The 14,936-nt window shown below is 40.5% G+C and overlaps 1 protein-coding gene across 2 annotated transcripts in view; it reads left to right on the top strand.

Annotated features, from left to right (window-relative positions):
* Positions 1-1,222: 1,222 nt before the first annotated feature.
* LOC134178785 (Golgi apparatus protein 1-like) overlaps positions 1,223-14,936 on the top strand; it is a 33,395-nt gene continuing 19,681 nt past the window's right edge. Inside the window, exons 1-8 of one of the 2 annotated variants that reach the window (XM_062645679.1) lie at positions 1,223-1,786; positions 1,850-1,927; positions 6,902-7,396; positions 7,451-7,501; positions 10,351-10,467; positions 10,518-10,808; positions 13,024-13,148; positions 13,205-13,306. In XM_062645679.1, coding sequence (XP_062501663.1) covers positions 1,274-1,786; positions 1,850-1,927; positions 6,902-7,396; positions 7,451-7,501; positions 10,351-10,467; positions 10,518-10,808; positions 13,024-13,148; positions 13,205-13,306 — 1,772 coding nt within the window. In that variant the 5' untranslated portion in view covers positions 1,223-1,273. Of the gene's footprint in view, positions 1,787-1,849; positions 1,928-6,901; positions 7,397-7,450; positions 7,502-10,346; positions 10,480-10,517; positions 10,809-13,023; positions 13,149-13,204; positions 13,307-14,936 lie in introns of both variants that reach the window. The other variant, XM_062645680.1, reaches the window with a different exon arrangement.

Raw genomic sequence — 14,936 nt, forward strand, 5'->3', positions numbered from 1 at the left:
CGCTAGCGTGGAAATCAAAGAGTGGACAAAGTTCACTAGGCTGAAGGTTAGCTCCACTGCAACATCATCGACATTATTACACAACGTTTCTCAATATATTGATAAAAAATATTTCCGAAGCGGCACTGAGCCCCGCCTTCATAAAACATCCCGGACAATAAGTTTTCCACTGTTGCAGAAGATAGGCTAATCCGGGGTAATTCCGCACACTTTTTATTTAGATGACCCGTATCTTCTGCAAGATGATTGCGTCCCGCGTTTACCTGCGTAAGGTTTCTTCGTTTGCTACTGTAGTATACGTGGACGGCTGTTCTTGGCATCATGCAACTATTCAAGCAAGCGGTTGGACGTTTTCTGCATTAGGGTCAAATATCAGGGGTGGGGCTATTCCGCACAGTTGCCGTTTCTCCCTCTGATGGCTGCAAACACGACACCTGGTTGGTGTATAGTTTACTAACAGTTAGAATTACGACTTCAGCATACATAAAGCAAAGTTAGTTTTTGTAGGTTTTCTGCCAATGCTATCTATGGTCCTCCCTAGATATTACTGATTTTGTCTTCTGCTTCTCCTCTCAGGCTCTGCACCGTTCACAAACCCATGCCTGCTTCTTTGATGGTCTTTCGCTTAGTATATATAACAATTTACAATGAAATGATATGATATCCACTTTGCACCCTACTAGGGCCCCATTATATGACGAGAAGTTTCCCGTGATCGGCTAATTTCAGCTGGTGATTTATCTTCCGCGATATGCACGAGCAGTAATAGTGGTGTGTCTATCTTGGAAAGTATGAAGTCACCAAACAACTTGCTAGCTAAAAAGTTAGACGGTTTGTTCTACAACGTGATGCTCACCTTTGCATGAAAAACAATACCTAGAAAATTCTTCCGGCTCACAAACATAGGTGTTTTGCTGCTACCTAAAGCGCAGAACGATAAACTATCCAGCGAGTGTTCACACGTTCCATTTCGTCTCCGTTGAAAGAAATGAGAAGTAATTGAAGTCAAAAGTGTGCGGAATTGCCCCGTGTGCGGAAATACCCCGGATTACCCTATACTCGTCTAGGTGCTAAATGAAATACGTCATGTCTTATGCATATTTGTTCACAATATTTTGCCTAAAATACGACTTTAATTAAGTCGAATGACTTTGCAGTGTTCCCGTAGGCTAGGATGATTGGGAGCCTCGCCCCAGACGCAGTGTGGCAGCGCATCCGGGGCTGCAATCCACAGGCAAGGCTAGGTCAACTCTAGTTGTCGTCATCATAAGCGATGGTGACATTGTGCTCGTACTTCAATGTAGCAATATTTTTGCTACTGCTGTTCAACAGCTGCTTGCCTCAGCAGCTACGGCAGACTCGAAAAGAGGGAAATGCGCAACGGAATCGGATGGAAAGACCTCGAGCTCCCGATGGGGCTCAGCTGCAGACGGTGGGAAAACTGAAAACGAATAGCAGACGAACTGATGCTCGTAGAAAGGAAGAAGAAGGAAATGTGAGAAGTCGACCACAGTCTGATCGACATCATGTCGCTGAGGCTTTTCAGGAAGAAAGAGTACTTTCGCAAAAAGGATCGGATCAAAATACTAATGGTCGAACTGTGCACCGTCAGCCAGTAAAGTCAGTCAAAAGTGCAGCTGAGATGGCGAAGGATTACATTGCTTATCGTCTTCCGTGTTCAACTGACGTGGACTCCTTGTGTTCAAATGTACAGCGCGAGAATAACTTTCAAGTTCTATTCTGTCTTCAACGACAACCCGAGGCTGTCTCTCGAGAGTGCCACCAGGTCTCGTAGCAATTGCATCTATAAAATTAAACAACTCCGATTGACTTGGATATCTGTCTGTAGGTATTGTGGCAGTTCAAACTGGGTCTAACGCAAGATGAGGGCCTTGACCGTACCATCGCGCACTGGTGTTCATCAGAGGTAATCCAGCTGTTGTTCGGTGATGTTAGCTGGCTGATTAGCCTTTGAAATTTAAGTATACAGGTGCAGCAGGAATTCCTCAAGGCAAGAAATTTGTTTCTTGCGATGGGAAGAATCTCATCTTGCACATTCTAGGAAATAACAATAATTAAGACTATCCCAAACATTTATATGGTTTACCTTAGTAGATGTGTGGGGTTAGTCTCTCAAACAGCAATAATAATAGAAATCGATGCAACATTTGTCTTTAACTTAAATCTTGTATAAGTTAGCGATTGTCATTGGTACAGTAGACTAAGCTTTCGAATATAACAGCCTGTCTGTGTGTGTGTGTGTGTGTGTGTGTGTGTGTGTGTGTGTGTGTGTGTGTGTGTCTGTCTGTCTGTCTGTCTGTCTGTCTGTCTGTCTGTCTGTCTGTCTGTCTGTCTGTCTGCCTGTCTGTCTGTCTGTGTCTGTCTGTTTGTCTGTTGTCTGTTTGTTGTTTGTTTGTTTGTATGTTGTTTGTCTGTTTGTTTGTTGTTTGTCTGTCTGTTGTCTGTCTGTCTGTCTGTTGTCTGTTTGTTTGTTGTTTGTCTGTCTGTTGTCTGTCTGTCTGTCTGTTTGTCTGTCTGTCTCTCTATTCCTGGATGTATGCAGCATTGCTTTGTACCTGCACTTGCTGCTGTCTTTCTTTTACTTCAAGCAATTTTGGCCATCTAGATCTGGTGCAGCCTCTTTTGTTTGTTTGTTTTGTTTGTTTGAATTTCCATGGGTTTTTTTATTAGAGATCTACCGAATCAGAATTGGACATTTCAATGCACGTGACAGTTTCCACTTGCTGTACAATGATTGTGTTAGGAGTCATGACTCCTGCAAAGATTATAATTTCATCAACAAAAATATATGTTACAGGGCTCGAAAAATAGGTCATCAAGTCGTCAGTTGGCAACTAATGTTGTAATTTGATGACTAGCAAACCAAGCCTAGTTTTTAATGGCTTTCTCAGTCTGCAGGCGGATTCTCTCCTGATCACCTTTTGTAGACCACTATTGAATATTCTAATCACTATTGATTATTCTAATCACTATTGATTATTCTAGTCATGTCATACCTGTGTAAATCCTAAAGATGATATTCATACGACATATAAATATGAAAACGTTTCTAATCAATAATCGTCATTCACAGTTGTTCCTCCAATTTGACTGAGTACTCTGTGAACACTTGAAATTTTCTTACTCTGGCCTCTACAGAGAGACACCCAGATTGAATGCGTCTGTTACCACATCCAAGTGACTTCTACTTCTACATAACCACAGTACAGGTTTAAACACCAACAATTGCCTATCCTTAATTAACAAACAGACTTGAGACACTTTTTTTGTTTTTGAAATTCAAACCACATTCATTTGCAAATTGTAAGCAAACATCTAACATTTTTTGCATATCCTCCGGAGTAGGTGATATTACAGTCACATTATCCACATATGCAAGAGCACCAGCATACAAGTGTCCCAGTCTTGCCCCCAAACCAGCCTTCGTAGCAAACTGTCTTAGTAAATGTTGAGTGATGGTGTCAAAATGCTGCTTTGTGTGTCACGCCATTGCTTACAGTGAAAGATTCTGACCACTTTTCCCTCCATTTTAATCACTTAGTAGTCTGCTCGGAATGTCATACTGAGAGTAGCGTAACAGCATAAACTGGAGCTCCCACTTCCAACAGTTTGTAGTAAGGTACTCTATCGTGCACCTTTGATAACTCTAAAGTGCATGCAACCATTGCTTTGTTTCCTCTTTTCAAATAGTAATCAACTGCACTTTTCAACATGAATAAAATTTTTGTCTTAGATTTGCTAAGAACTATTTATTGGTTTGTGGAGATGCTTTTGAGTGAATGTGTCTAGAGACTGGTTTCTCTGATTTTGTGGTCTCTGCAAACTGATTGTGGTTCACGTACCCAATAAGATCATTTTAAGTGTAGAACATCATACTGTGGAATACACTGCACATTTTCTGTATTACTATTAAAGGTAATATACTCTGACATCTGTTGTATAACTACTATTAGGGGCACCTTCAATTATTGGACATTTTTTTCCAATTAGAGCAATGTTCAAAAGTGGGTGAGTAGGGTAGAGGACGATTTGGATTAAATGTCCGACACTAGATATTAAAGTTCACGCCTACACTTCCAAGTTTTTACCTACGCTGCTGCTTATCCCCCTTGATAGTGTCACCTTTACAGCACAGAGCTGCATGTCAATATCCAAGTGATAAGTTGTCGGAAGATGCTCCTGCCGTGATATGATTCTGTGTATCTTCCCCACTTGTGATCTGGTCTTTCTTATTAATGTAATCATATATAATAGTACCAATACAAGAAAACAGGTCTAACAAAGATCTGCGTTAAAATTTTAGCGTTAAATTTCCATAAACAGACAGGAAGTTGTTCATGAAATCTTGTCTTCTTGACAAACTGCCAGCTCCACAAGCATACAGCCAGCAAAGGTCATAGAGTAATTGACGACGGGACGACCTAAGAATTAATTAAGTAGATTGTAATTGAACAGCATTAAGACTGACTGTCTTTGCTATGCGAACTTATTATCCAAGCCATTGGTGTTTAATGTGAAAATTTTGCATAATGTTACGTTGCCCAATACGACCTGTGATTCAAGTTACCGTTTGGCAAGTGTGCTATTTGTGATTAGAGAACTTCAAGTCTAATTAGGGATATTGTGTTGTTAAACATGTGTCAGGTTCAATTGAAGGGGTGGGATGGTGGTCACCGCCAATCTGATTATTGTTCTAAGGAAGACTTGAATGGCATGAATTTTGCAAGCTCATGATGCAAATTTGCTGTCTAGATTTATGACCTAGAGCCTCAAAGAATCAGGTGTACATCAATGCTCTGTGACATTACTCAGTCTATTTATGGTTATTAAGGGAAGACAAAATAAGTCCTTACTAGTATTTACAATAGAAGGTGCTCACCTCTAATTAAGTACCACTCATGTGGTATGAACTATCCTTGGAGGAGTGAAAGAAATGACTGTCCTTTGTAGGCGTGAGAACAGTTATGAACAGCTGTATCAGTGCTTTCTCCAGAATTTGCAATCTCAACAGAACCAGGACCGGCTGAGATCTGGGGTAGGGCACTGCTTTCATGAAACTTTTGATCATATGATCTTTTATTCTAATCCTCATACTAGTAGCTCATATTATATAATTACAGTGATAGTATTGATAGTATTGGTACTTGTATACATTAATGATTGTATATGTTGCTCTCTCTCTCCTCTCTCTCTCCTCTCTCTCTCCTCTCTCTCTCCTCTCTCTCTCCTCTCTCTCTCCTCTCTCTCTCCTCTCTCTCTCCTCTCTCTCTCCTCTCTCTCTCCTCTCTCTCTCCTCTCTCTCTCCTCTCTCTCTCCTCTCTCTCTCCTCTCTCTCTCCTCTCTCTCTCCTCTCTCTCTCCTCTCTCTCTCCTCTCTCTCTCCTCTCTCTCTCCTCTCTCTCTCCTCTCTCTCTCTTCTCTCTCTCTCCTCTCTCTCTCCTCTCTCTCTCCTCTGTCTCTCCTCTCTCTCTCCTCTCTCTCTCTCTCCTCTGTCTCTCCTCTCTCTCCTCTCTCTCTCTCTTCTCTCTCTCCTCTCTCTCTCCTCTCTCCTCTCTCTCTCTCTCTCTCTCTCTCTCTCTCTCTCCTCTCTCTCTCTCTCTCTCTCTCTCTCTCTCTCTCACACACACACACACACACACACACACACACACACACACACACACACACACACACCACACACCTTTTTCACTACTCAACAATGAGTTCACGACTTCCGACTTCCATTCAGCAGTTGTGTGCAATTTGTCTTTGATGAGCACGTTCATGTACAAAGAGTCTAATTCTAAAACGACATGACTCGACAGATATTACAAACGTTCTTTGTACCAGTAGTCAAGTTTTGTCGTGTATAGTTGTGACGCATTAGTCTCTTTTCTTCAATCTTGTCAATTCTACCTTCCTCGTAATGATCTAAACCTAATCCAGGGTTGTCCCCAGCATGCAAAAGGCACAGCACTCCGCCATGCCTTGGCTTCCACTTAGTATAGGTCTGCCATGCTTTACTGCAGCTTTACTGCAGCTTTACTGCAGCTTTACTGCATGAGTAGGCAGTGATTAGCTCTAAAGACAATGGACTTGTATTTGTATTAGAAAAGTGGAAGTTGTTTGAGGCTAACAAGTAGTTCCTGGGATGCTTGGTTTGAAGATAAGATCAATTAAAACAGACACTGCAGTATGGTATGAACTTAATTCTAATAGGAGTACTCAAAGATCAACAGACTGCCAGATCACCACCCACTATTTAGGGCGATATCTGTTAGTATTCTTTGACAAGAGCATCTAGGCAGCTATATATGATAACAAAGGAGGGTAGATATCTGGCCCTTCCTAGTAGGTTGTCAACTTCTCGACTTCTGGACATTTTCCCATGGGCTTTAGTAATAGCTATCATGTGGTAAATCACAGTGAACTAAGATTAATTAAAGATAAACGACTTTGCTCCTTTTGTGCATTTCATAACAACAGTTTGGGAAGCAAAGCATCTCAGTAAGCAAACCTGCATCAATGCTTTTGTGGAGGCAGCGGCATAAAAATTAAAGTGAGGATGGCCATAAAAGTTTAGAGTGGGCGTGGTCATAGAATTTTTGACATGGCAGAAAATCTTGGGCACACCTGTAATCTCATATTTTTCTTCCACATTGACCGGTCACATGCTATCATTTTGAAAGAATTAGAAGTACGACAAGATTAGAGTGAATGTGCGATTGTCCAGGCCGTACACGCACTTTCACAAAACACACACACACACACACACACACACACACACACACACACACACACACACACACACACACACACACACACACACACACACATACGAGCAGTTTATTAAACATTGGTTTTGTACAAGATGTTATATTCATAATGGTTTCCCATGTCAGGTATCTTCAAATAAATGTGACACTGTCAAGCATGGAAATGGTGAATTGCTGCCTTGCCTTTTAGCAATTCGAAGAGACATGAAGAGTGTGAATTGTCAAAATATATTGCTACGGATTCAAATGATTGTTTTTTCGGATTTTCGTCTAATTCGTGGCTTTGTTGAAGATTGTCGTTCTGATATAGAGAAATTCAATTGTGCCAAGGTTGAGGTGCTAGATAGAAGTCTTGTGGAGCAGATTGAAGTACCACAAAAGTCTCAAGGAGCAACTATTGCATGTCTTGAAATGCACATTGATGACCTGTCATTGGCATGCCAGAAACGCCTTGTACAGAAGGAGGAACAGGCAGCTAGTGACATCAATCTTGATCGTGCTTTGGTACAAGCGTGTCAACAAGAGCTGGGGACATTTTGCAGTCATGTACCACCTAAAGAACCAGGTGGTCAGTACGATTGTTTGTTCCATCACAAATTTGACAGAGCTGTTAGCAAAGATGTAAGTTAGAAGGCAGTGGAGGTTTGGCTTGGTTTTGATTGTAGCTTGTTGTAGTGTAAGAAACAAATTAAACGAAGGCAGAAGATTGAAGGCAGAGATTACAAGGTAGTTCTGGGATATTTTTGTTTGTCAAACAATAAGGTAGTACTCGTCTTGTTGTGTAAGCATATTGGATTATATGTTGTATTATAGGTGTAGTTTGTGTATAGCTAAGTCAGTTGAAATTAGATTAAATTGACTACAGAGTATCGACATAACCACAGTGACCTATTGTGATAAACAGTGGTCTTATTGAATTGGGATGTACTTGGGTTACAGGGAGTGTCAAGAGCAGTAATAGAAGAAGAAGCAGGTATGGTTTCTCAAGACGATATCTAGCTAGAAACAGATTGCAATCTATATCTTTGCCAATAGATTGTATGGTTTTATTGATGTGAAAAAGTAGTGTACAGAGGCGTAGCCAGCCTTGATTTTGCTTGAAGCAAGGTTAATAGCAACTATTTAAAAGTTTATTCTCAAGTTAAAATCAACTATTTGGGAATTGATATGAATTGACTTATAGCCACAATCAGCCAACATAGGCTCAATAAGTTAATTAAACAGTGGTCAATGAGTAATGTATACAGTACTAGCATTTTATTTAAACTGTAACTGCAACATTATTTAATTAATATTGTAAGATCTAGCATATGCCCAACTGTAGAGAATCCTGAAGACAAAGTGCAGGTTTGCTTGGATAGAGAGTGTCAACATCATCAACAAGTGTGTAAACTAAAACGACTATGTCCCAAAGAGACCCCACTGGTTTGTCTCAACTCTTCAATAGTCTTTACCTTACAAGAGACTGCAAAATCGATGCCTGAACTAAGTGTTGTTTGTTTGATGGTGGATTGGTCATGTTACAAATAGAGTAACATGCAGAAATGGCTGGATATGAAGAACAGCAGTAGTGATGTTAGAGGAACACCAAGTCCATCCAAGGCACTTGTCTTATGTGCTTACTGATAGATTATAGCTACAGCTATGGTGTATAGTTGTTGTTAATCATCTATATATAATTGTGGTAAGCACCATTTTGTCCCGTCCTGTGTGTACGGACGCAGTTCAGCAGGACAGATGGACTGATCGGCTCGCTGACGCTGTCAGACAGGTGTGATTTTGACTGGCTCGCACCTGTGCTCGTGCGTGACTCGCCGAGGACCCCTCTCAAAGACTTGACTCGGGTGGGCTTTGTTCTGTCGTGGAAGTTGCATTATGCTATAGATGGGAGGTAGATTCGGTGTGGGACAGGTTCGATTTCCATTGCTCACCGGGTGTGCTCAGACTTGCTGGGTGTAGGCTAGTATGGTATAATTGCAGTACTTGTAGCTGGAGTCTGCTTGAAAAACAAAAGGCCATGGGGAAAATTTTGGATATCCTGAAAACGTGAGTGAGTGTAAGAAGGTGAAATCTATGTCATTTGAAAGCTGGTAACGAGGTGGTTACAGATCTGATTGGCAACATCATAAATGAATAGAGAAGCACTACAGTGCTAAACCTTTGGTGGGTGTACATGCACAGCACATGCTAAGACAGGTGTACAGTGTATGTGAGGCAGCTGAGGATCAGGAGGAACGAATGCTCATGAGTTTGACACCATTGAAAATTCCCTCATATTGTGGTTGCACCTACTGTATTTCACAACTGTCACTGTCTAACCGCAATCATTTAGGCCCACAGCTAAATAGGTAAAGGTCGTCGTAATAAGGTGAACCCAGAGCCGCCAGAGCCAAACAAAACATTAATGTGGGAAAACATGCACGTGCAAATGTAGATTAGGCGTCTCTGTTTGCTCTGACTTTGGATACTGTAAGAAAAATGAATAGGGACACACTAACATACTTACAGGTCAGTCGCTTCGTCCGACAAACAGACGCCCTGTCATGGACAATGCACGTTCACCTTTGCAAATTGCCATGGAGCACCAAATTTCTGTTGAAGACAACACTAGTGATTTTTGCAACAACACTGCGGCCGCTCAGCCAGGCACACCGAAAATTCAAGCTGGCAGACTGCAGAACTACTATGCAGAAACACTGTGGAACAAGCAAAATGTTACAAGTTAGGTACAGCTACATGTATCGCATGCATGGCACCTGAATCAGCACCTTCGCTCTCTATACGCCTGGTTGTGGGTGGGTAAACATGCACGTGCAAATGTAGACTACAGGCGTTGTTTCTATGTGCTAAACCTGTAAAGCAAAGGAATAAACACTATGTACAGGACGGACGCCCGATGGCTGAATTCTCTTAGCACAGCTACTAGAAAAGATAGGTGGAGCCTTATGATGACATCACTTTCGTCTATTGGTCGGTAATGACACCATTTCTTGTGTATTGGTCAGAATAGCATCATTTGCATTTGTGCTAATTGAGTATAGATACGGTCTGTACATACGGTCACACGTCAGCCGACTATATACCCTTAACTTGGATATCTGGGCCTTGGGTCATTAGCAGTAGCATGCTTGACATGCCATTAGACTAAACACTATTGTTGGGCATACAAGTGCAATTAGTTGAAAGGCATCACTAATAGAAAACTTTAATTGCATTTATCAATATTTTCAGAGTTGGCTGTAGCACAGTTCTTGGCTCTCTGACATCTCATCTTTTCTCTTTAGCTTTATCGCAACATGCTATGTAGGAAAGAACTAGTGCAGATAATTACTTGCATAATTAACATCTGTGACTCCTCCTCAGTAGTTCTTATCACAAATCCATGATTTCCACAGCCCTGATTTTCCAACAGACTCTAATTTAGTTAGGCGTTAGTTTACATTGAACACAGCATCATGCAGCTAAACAATAAGGAGATGGTGATTAATTAGGTGTAAATGTAAAAGACGTGGTTGCAAATGCGTGGAAGTTTGTTTATGTTGCTGTTTGTTTATATGGCATTCGTGTGCAGGCAGACTACAGCTTTTCCAAGGCTTGTAAGGATGACATTGAGCTACATCATTGTGCAGAAAGCAACATCAATTATGGATTTGGTCGAATGGCTAAAATTATTTTATGCCTGGATGAAGCCAGTATGGATAAAAGTTTGATTTGTTATATTAGTTTGTATTGTTTTGTGTAGGCTTGTATGTGTACTTTTGTTGGTTTAAAAGGCTCACAACTTTCGAAAGACTGTCAATCACAGATGTTAGATGCCAAGGAGCGTATGATGGGAGACTACGAATTAAGTCATGGGTTGGTAGATGCTTGCCATGAGGATGTGAATGACTACTGTAAACATGAAGCAGACAGTAATGAGGAAGGAGCTGTTATTGAATGTTTAATGGGCAAAGTAACTGATGATGGTAATGAAGACGATGAATCACAACCAAGGATGGGTGCGGGAAAGCTCAAAACCGGATGTGCTGAAGAGGTGATGTGTTGTTGGTTGTGTATATGTTACATAATATTTATTATTTAATTGTAATGTAGCAAGGTCCACAGTTTTGCTTATATCAGCATCTTGAATTTTTAACTATCTTGTCGCATTAGCAGAAACATTGACTTTGAAATTTTGTGTTTACTCTCTCTAACATTGCTTGCTAGCTGGTGATTTAGTTATTGAAAGAAGAACTCATTGTGCAGCCATATGAATATGAACACAAGTATTGTTCTAGTATAGACAGCACTTTGGTTTTGTTATCACTCACTTCACACAAAACTGGCCGCTGCTGACTTCTTTGCAATGGCACATTAATCAAATTATATATCTACAGTTTGCTGCTTGGATTATCTGAGTGTTTGAGGTCTGAGATGTTCCTTGTGGGAATGATCAAACAGATTCATTCGTCTATGCCGGTTAGAGTGGTATGTTATGTTTAAAAATAGTGATGTAAATATACTTAGCCAGTCAACAAGAAAGAAATCTAATTTTTCTTCTCACACAAGAGAGGAGCAATGTAAATTTGCTGTAAAACTATGTCAGAACATTTTAATTAAGGTAGTGGTTATCTAGCTGTGACCTGCTACTTTGTTATGTTTGCTATTTTTCCAGCAGTCTCTGCTGATTGGACCATATCATCGACCATATTTAAAGGGAGCACTTGTCTGCACAACTTTGACTTGCTAATCGTTTCTAGTTAGACATCAAGTTGGGAAGTTTGGTGCTATCTTAGAGCAAACTTGATAGCTGAGAAAATTATGATAAGGTTAGAAACAAAAACGTACAAGGTGGTTTTTGAAATAACATCCAATAAGTGTAGGTTTCGTTTCACCACTTTGTGTAGACTTTGATGTTTGCTTAGGCGAAAGTAAAACGTGCTTTTGCATCACCGACTCACCTTCAATCGACAGCAAAAAGCACACATACGACGATTGTTTGGGTGTTGGCATTTGGTGTCACGTGATTATGCGCACGTTTTCGTGTTTTTTTGCATCATACAGGCAATTTTGTACTGTAGTATGGCCTCCTTTGGTAGAGAGAAACATGGAGGAAAGCATGAGGAACAGAGCGATTGCAAGTCGGTCAAGACTATCCATATGGAGTCTACAATGTATAAACGAATGAGTCACTTATGAACTGTAACTTGTTCTCTTTGACTGTCAGAGTCGCGTGAAGCGTGTAGGTGCTTTTCTCATGTACTCTAGTAGCTGGTCTTGGAAAGTAAGACCAAAACAATGCGCCACACATCACGCAAGCGTTCGGTTTGCAGCCCAAGGCCTTAAGTTAACGTACGTTAACGTCTACTGCATGTGTGTCAATCGGTGAAGTGCTTCATTAATGGTTGTTTCTTAAAATGTAGATCTATATATGAGAGTTGTGTGTCTGTTTGTCAGTGTGTCTGTGTATCTTTATGCAAATTTCTCTATAACACAGCAACTCATCTCACTGAACTTATGCATGGGAATTTCACTTATGCATGTGAACATGACTAAAGAAGAATATATATAGGTGAAGGAGAGAAAGTGTACGTAGCACTAGCACTAAAAATAAAATCATTGTTATGGTGATTGTCAGAGGGTTGTTGCCCAAATTATTTAAGTTGCCACTGGTAATGAGTAAACCTTTTCTTGACAAGCATTGGATTCAAGGTAGAGGCTGGTAGAGCCCTTCTGTTCAACTCAGTATTGTGTAACACAGTTGTAGTTAAGGCCATACAAACTACATATATAATTTCGTATCAGCCTCTTCCTGAATACTGTAGATGTGCAGTATCTGTTTAATATTAACACATTCTTGTACTCATAATTTAATATTAACATGTTATTGTAGTCAGTAGGTTTCACAGGCTCACAGCTTTAATATGTTTAAAAGTGACTACACACTATAATGCACATCAGAACTATGGTGTTGGCAGGTACCATGTGGATGCATGAGATGGACACGTGACAATATGGCGGCTGGCGCATGCACAGGTGTCTAGGAGAGGGCATGCGGGAGGTTTGCGAGTGATGCGGGTGCTGACACGAAACTATATATGTATTTTGTATGGCTTAAAGTTGTGAGCTACATGTTATTTGTCAGTTGTGAGCTGCATATAATTTTTTGTTGAAGTCTTTGCTAACTTGATGATCAGATAGCTGTTTTAACTAAGAAACATGCATTAGGTTGTAGAATGAGATGACATCTTTGCTTTGATTGTATGTAGCTTCAGAAACTTATTCAGCGTGCTGATCCAGGAAGTGACTACCATATAGATCATGTTTTGGAACGAGCATGCAAGCCGTTTATCAACTCAGATTGTCCACCAGACACTGGAGAGGGTGATGCAGCGTCAGTCATTGTCTCTAGGTTTTGTGGCAGTATGTTTACCAAGTGTTGTGATATAGAGTTCTGTCATGTCTGATGGAAAAAGCAGATAGTGATAAGATGCCATCTGACTGTCGTAAACACCTTCTACATCTCCAGTATTTTATAGCAAGAGATTTCAAGTAAGTTGTTGTATTTCAAGTAAGTTGTTGTATTGCTGTTCACTAAATGCTGTGACATCATATTTGTTATGCAGTGACAAGAAAGATGTATATTAAATTAACACAAATAGTAGAGATTTCTAATAGAGGCAATTTTGATATTTTTAATTTGAATTTGATGGTAGAAGGGTTGCTTCAAAAGTTTATCTCATGCTATGTTGTTCATCAGATGAACAAATGACTTTACGTGCAATCCAACTACTTCATAATGCAAAGTAATCTTCTTGTACATCTATAATTGACTGCCATTGCCTGGGAGGGCTAGGTAGTCCATCAGCCAAAGTCTAAAAGACGCCCAGAAATCGACTTTCATTGCCTCCATCTCACAAGGAAGATTTTTCGATGGTCAATGGTAGCCAAAATTGCCGCTAACAAAATTCAAAATGTTGCCACTCATGAAAGTTGTCCGTTGTGGAAATAATAACTAATATCTAATGCGCGCATCATCTCGGTTGGGAAGTTGTGGTTATACGGGTATCGACATACTTTCAAAATGCAGCGGCTGTTTGTCAAGTTCTGTAGGCAAATAGAAGTTCGTATAAGTATGGCAATTGTATCCTTAATGATTATAAAAGCAACGTGCCAGTGCCGTAAATCTATGCCACCTAGCATGTTACATGGGCGTGTCTTATGAACATTGTTATCTAAGTCTCTAATTAGATTGTACGCATGCATGGCTGGGTAACAATAGTTCTAAAAATATTTTACTTGTTGTCTAAATCGGAGTTGAGCCATTATTGTTACTTCTTCTGTCACCATACTAGCACACAATTTGCTGCAGTGAAAAATTTGTGCATGATGGTGACAGCTGCAGGTCACTGGTGCATTGGGCCGTGCTGCAATCTTGTTGACATTTGCAGTTGCCAAGTTTCTGAAAATGTACATCCCAAGTTTTCCGCTACAGTTTAGGTTGTTTTCCTAGCTCTAAAGTGTTGCATCCACGTGGTGCTTGTGCGTGTAATTATAATTGTAGAACGACAACTTCCATGATACTACAGGTAGTAACAAATTTCACGAGCATCGAAGTCGGTCACTGTGCGAGTGAGAATTATGTGCAGTTGTATCGTCTCCTTTGATTTCAGCAGCCTTGTGAACCATTTCTCCAGCTTAGTATTCATACTGTAGGACAATTTCTCAAATTTTCGTCTGTTTTCTAAATCCTTTTGCTTTGCGGTCCTCCGTCACAAAACAGACATCTACCAGTGAATCCCTTTGCCGCATTAATTAATGGATGTACTTCTGGAAGTCACTAGTTGATGACATGCAGCGGAACTGGCAGCAACAACAGGTGCTGCAGTATAGCGGTGCATGTCAGCTATCTTTAATGCAGTAAAACGACCAAGGTATATATGTTTGTATGTATATATGTGTGGTAGCAAGTATTCGATATGGTAATTTTCTTCTGGCTCGTCCACTGAATTGTTCATCTCCGCGAACTAGAATTCTAATAATTCGTTATATTTTCAGCGTTCAGAAACTTCGACCAGGTAGCAAGTGCAAACTCAATCATGACCAGGCGGACATGCAGGGCTCAGCTTTTAGAGTCTAGTTACTGGTTGAATTACACATCCATCGGTTAGCTCGATCATGC

The sequence above is a fragment of the Corticium candelabrum genome, chromosome 4 (genome assembly GCF_963422355.1).
Source record: "Corticium candelabrum chromosome 4, ooCorCand1.1, whole genome shotgun sequence".
NCBI lineage: Eukaryota > Metazoa > Porifera > Homoscleromorpha > Homosclerophorida > Plakinidae > Corticium > Corticium candelabrum.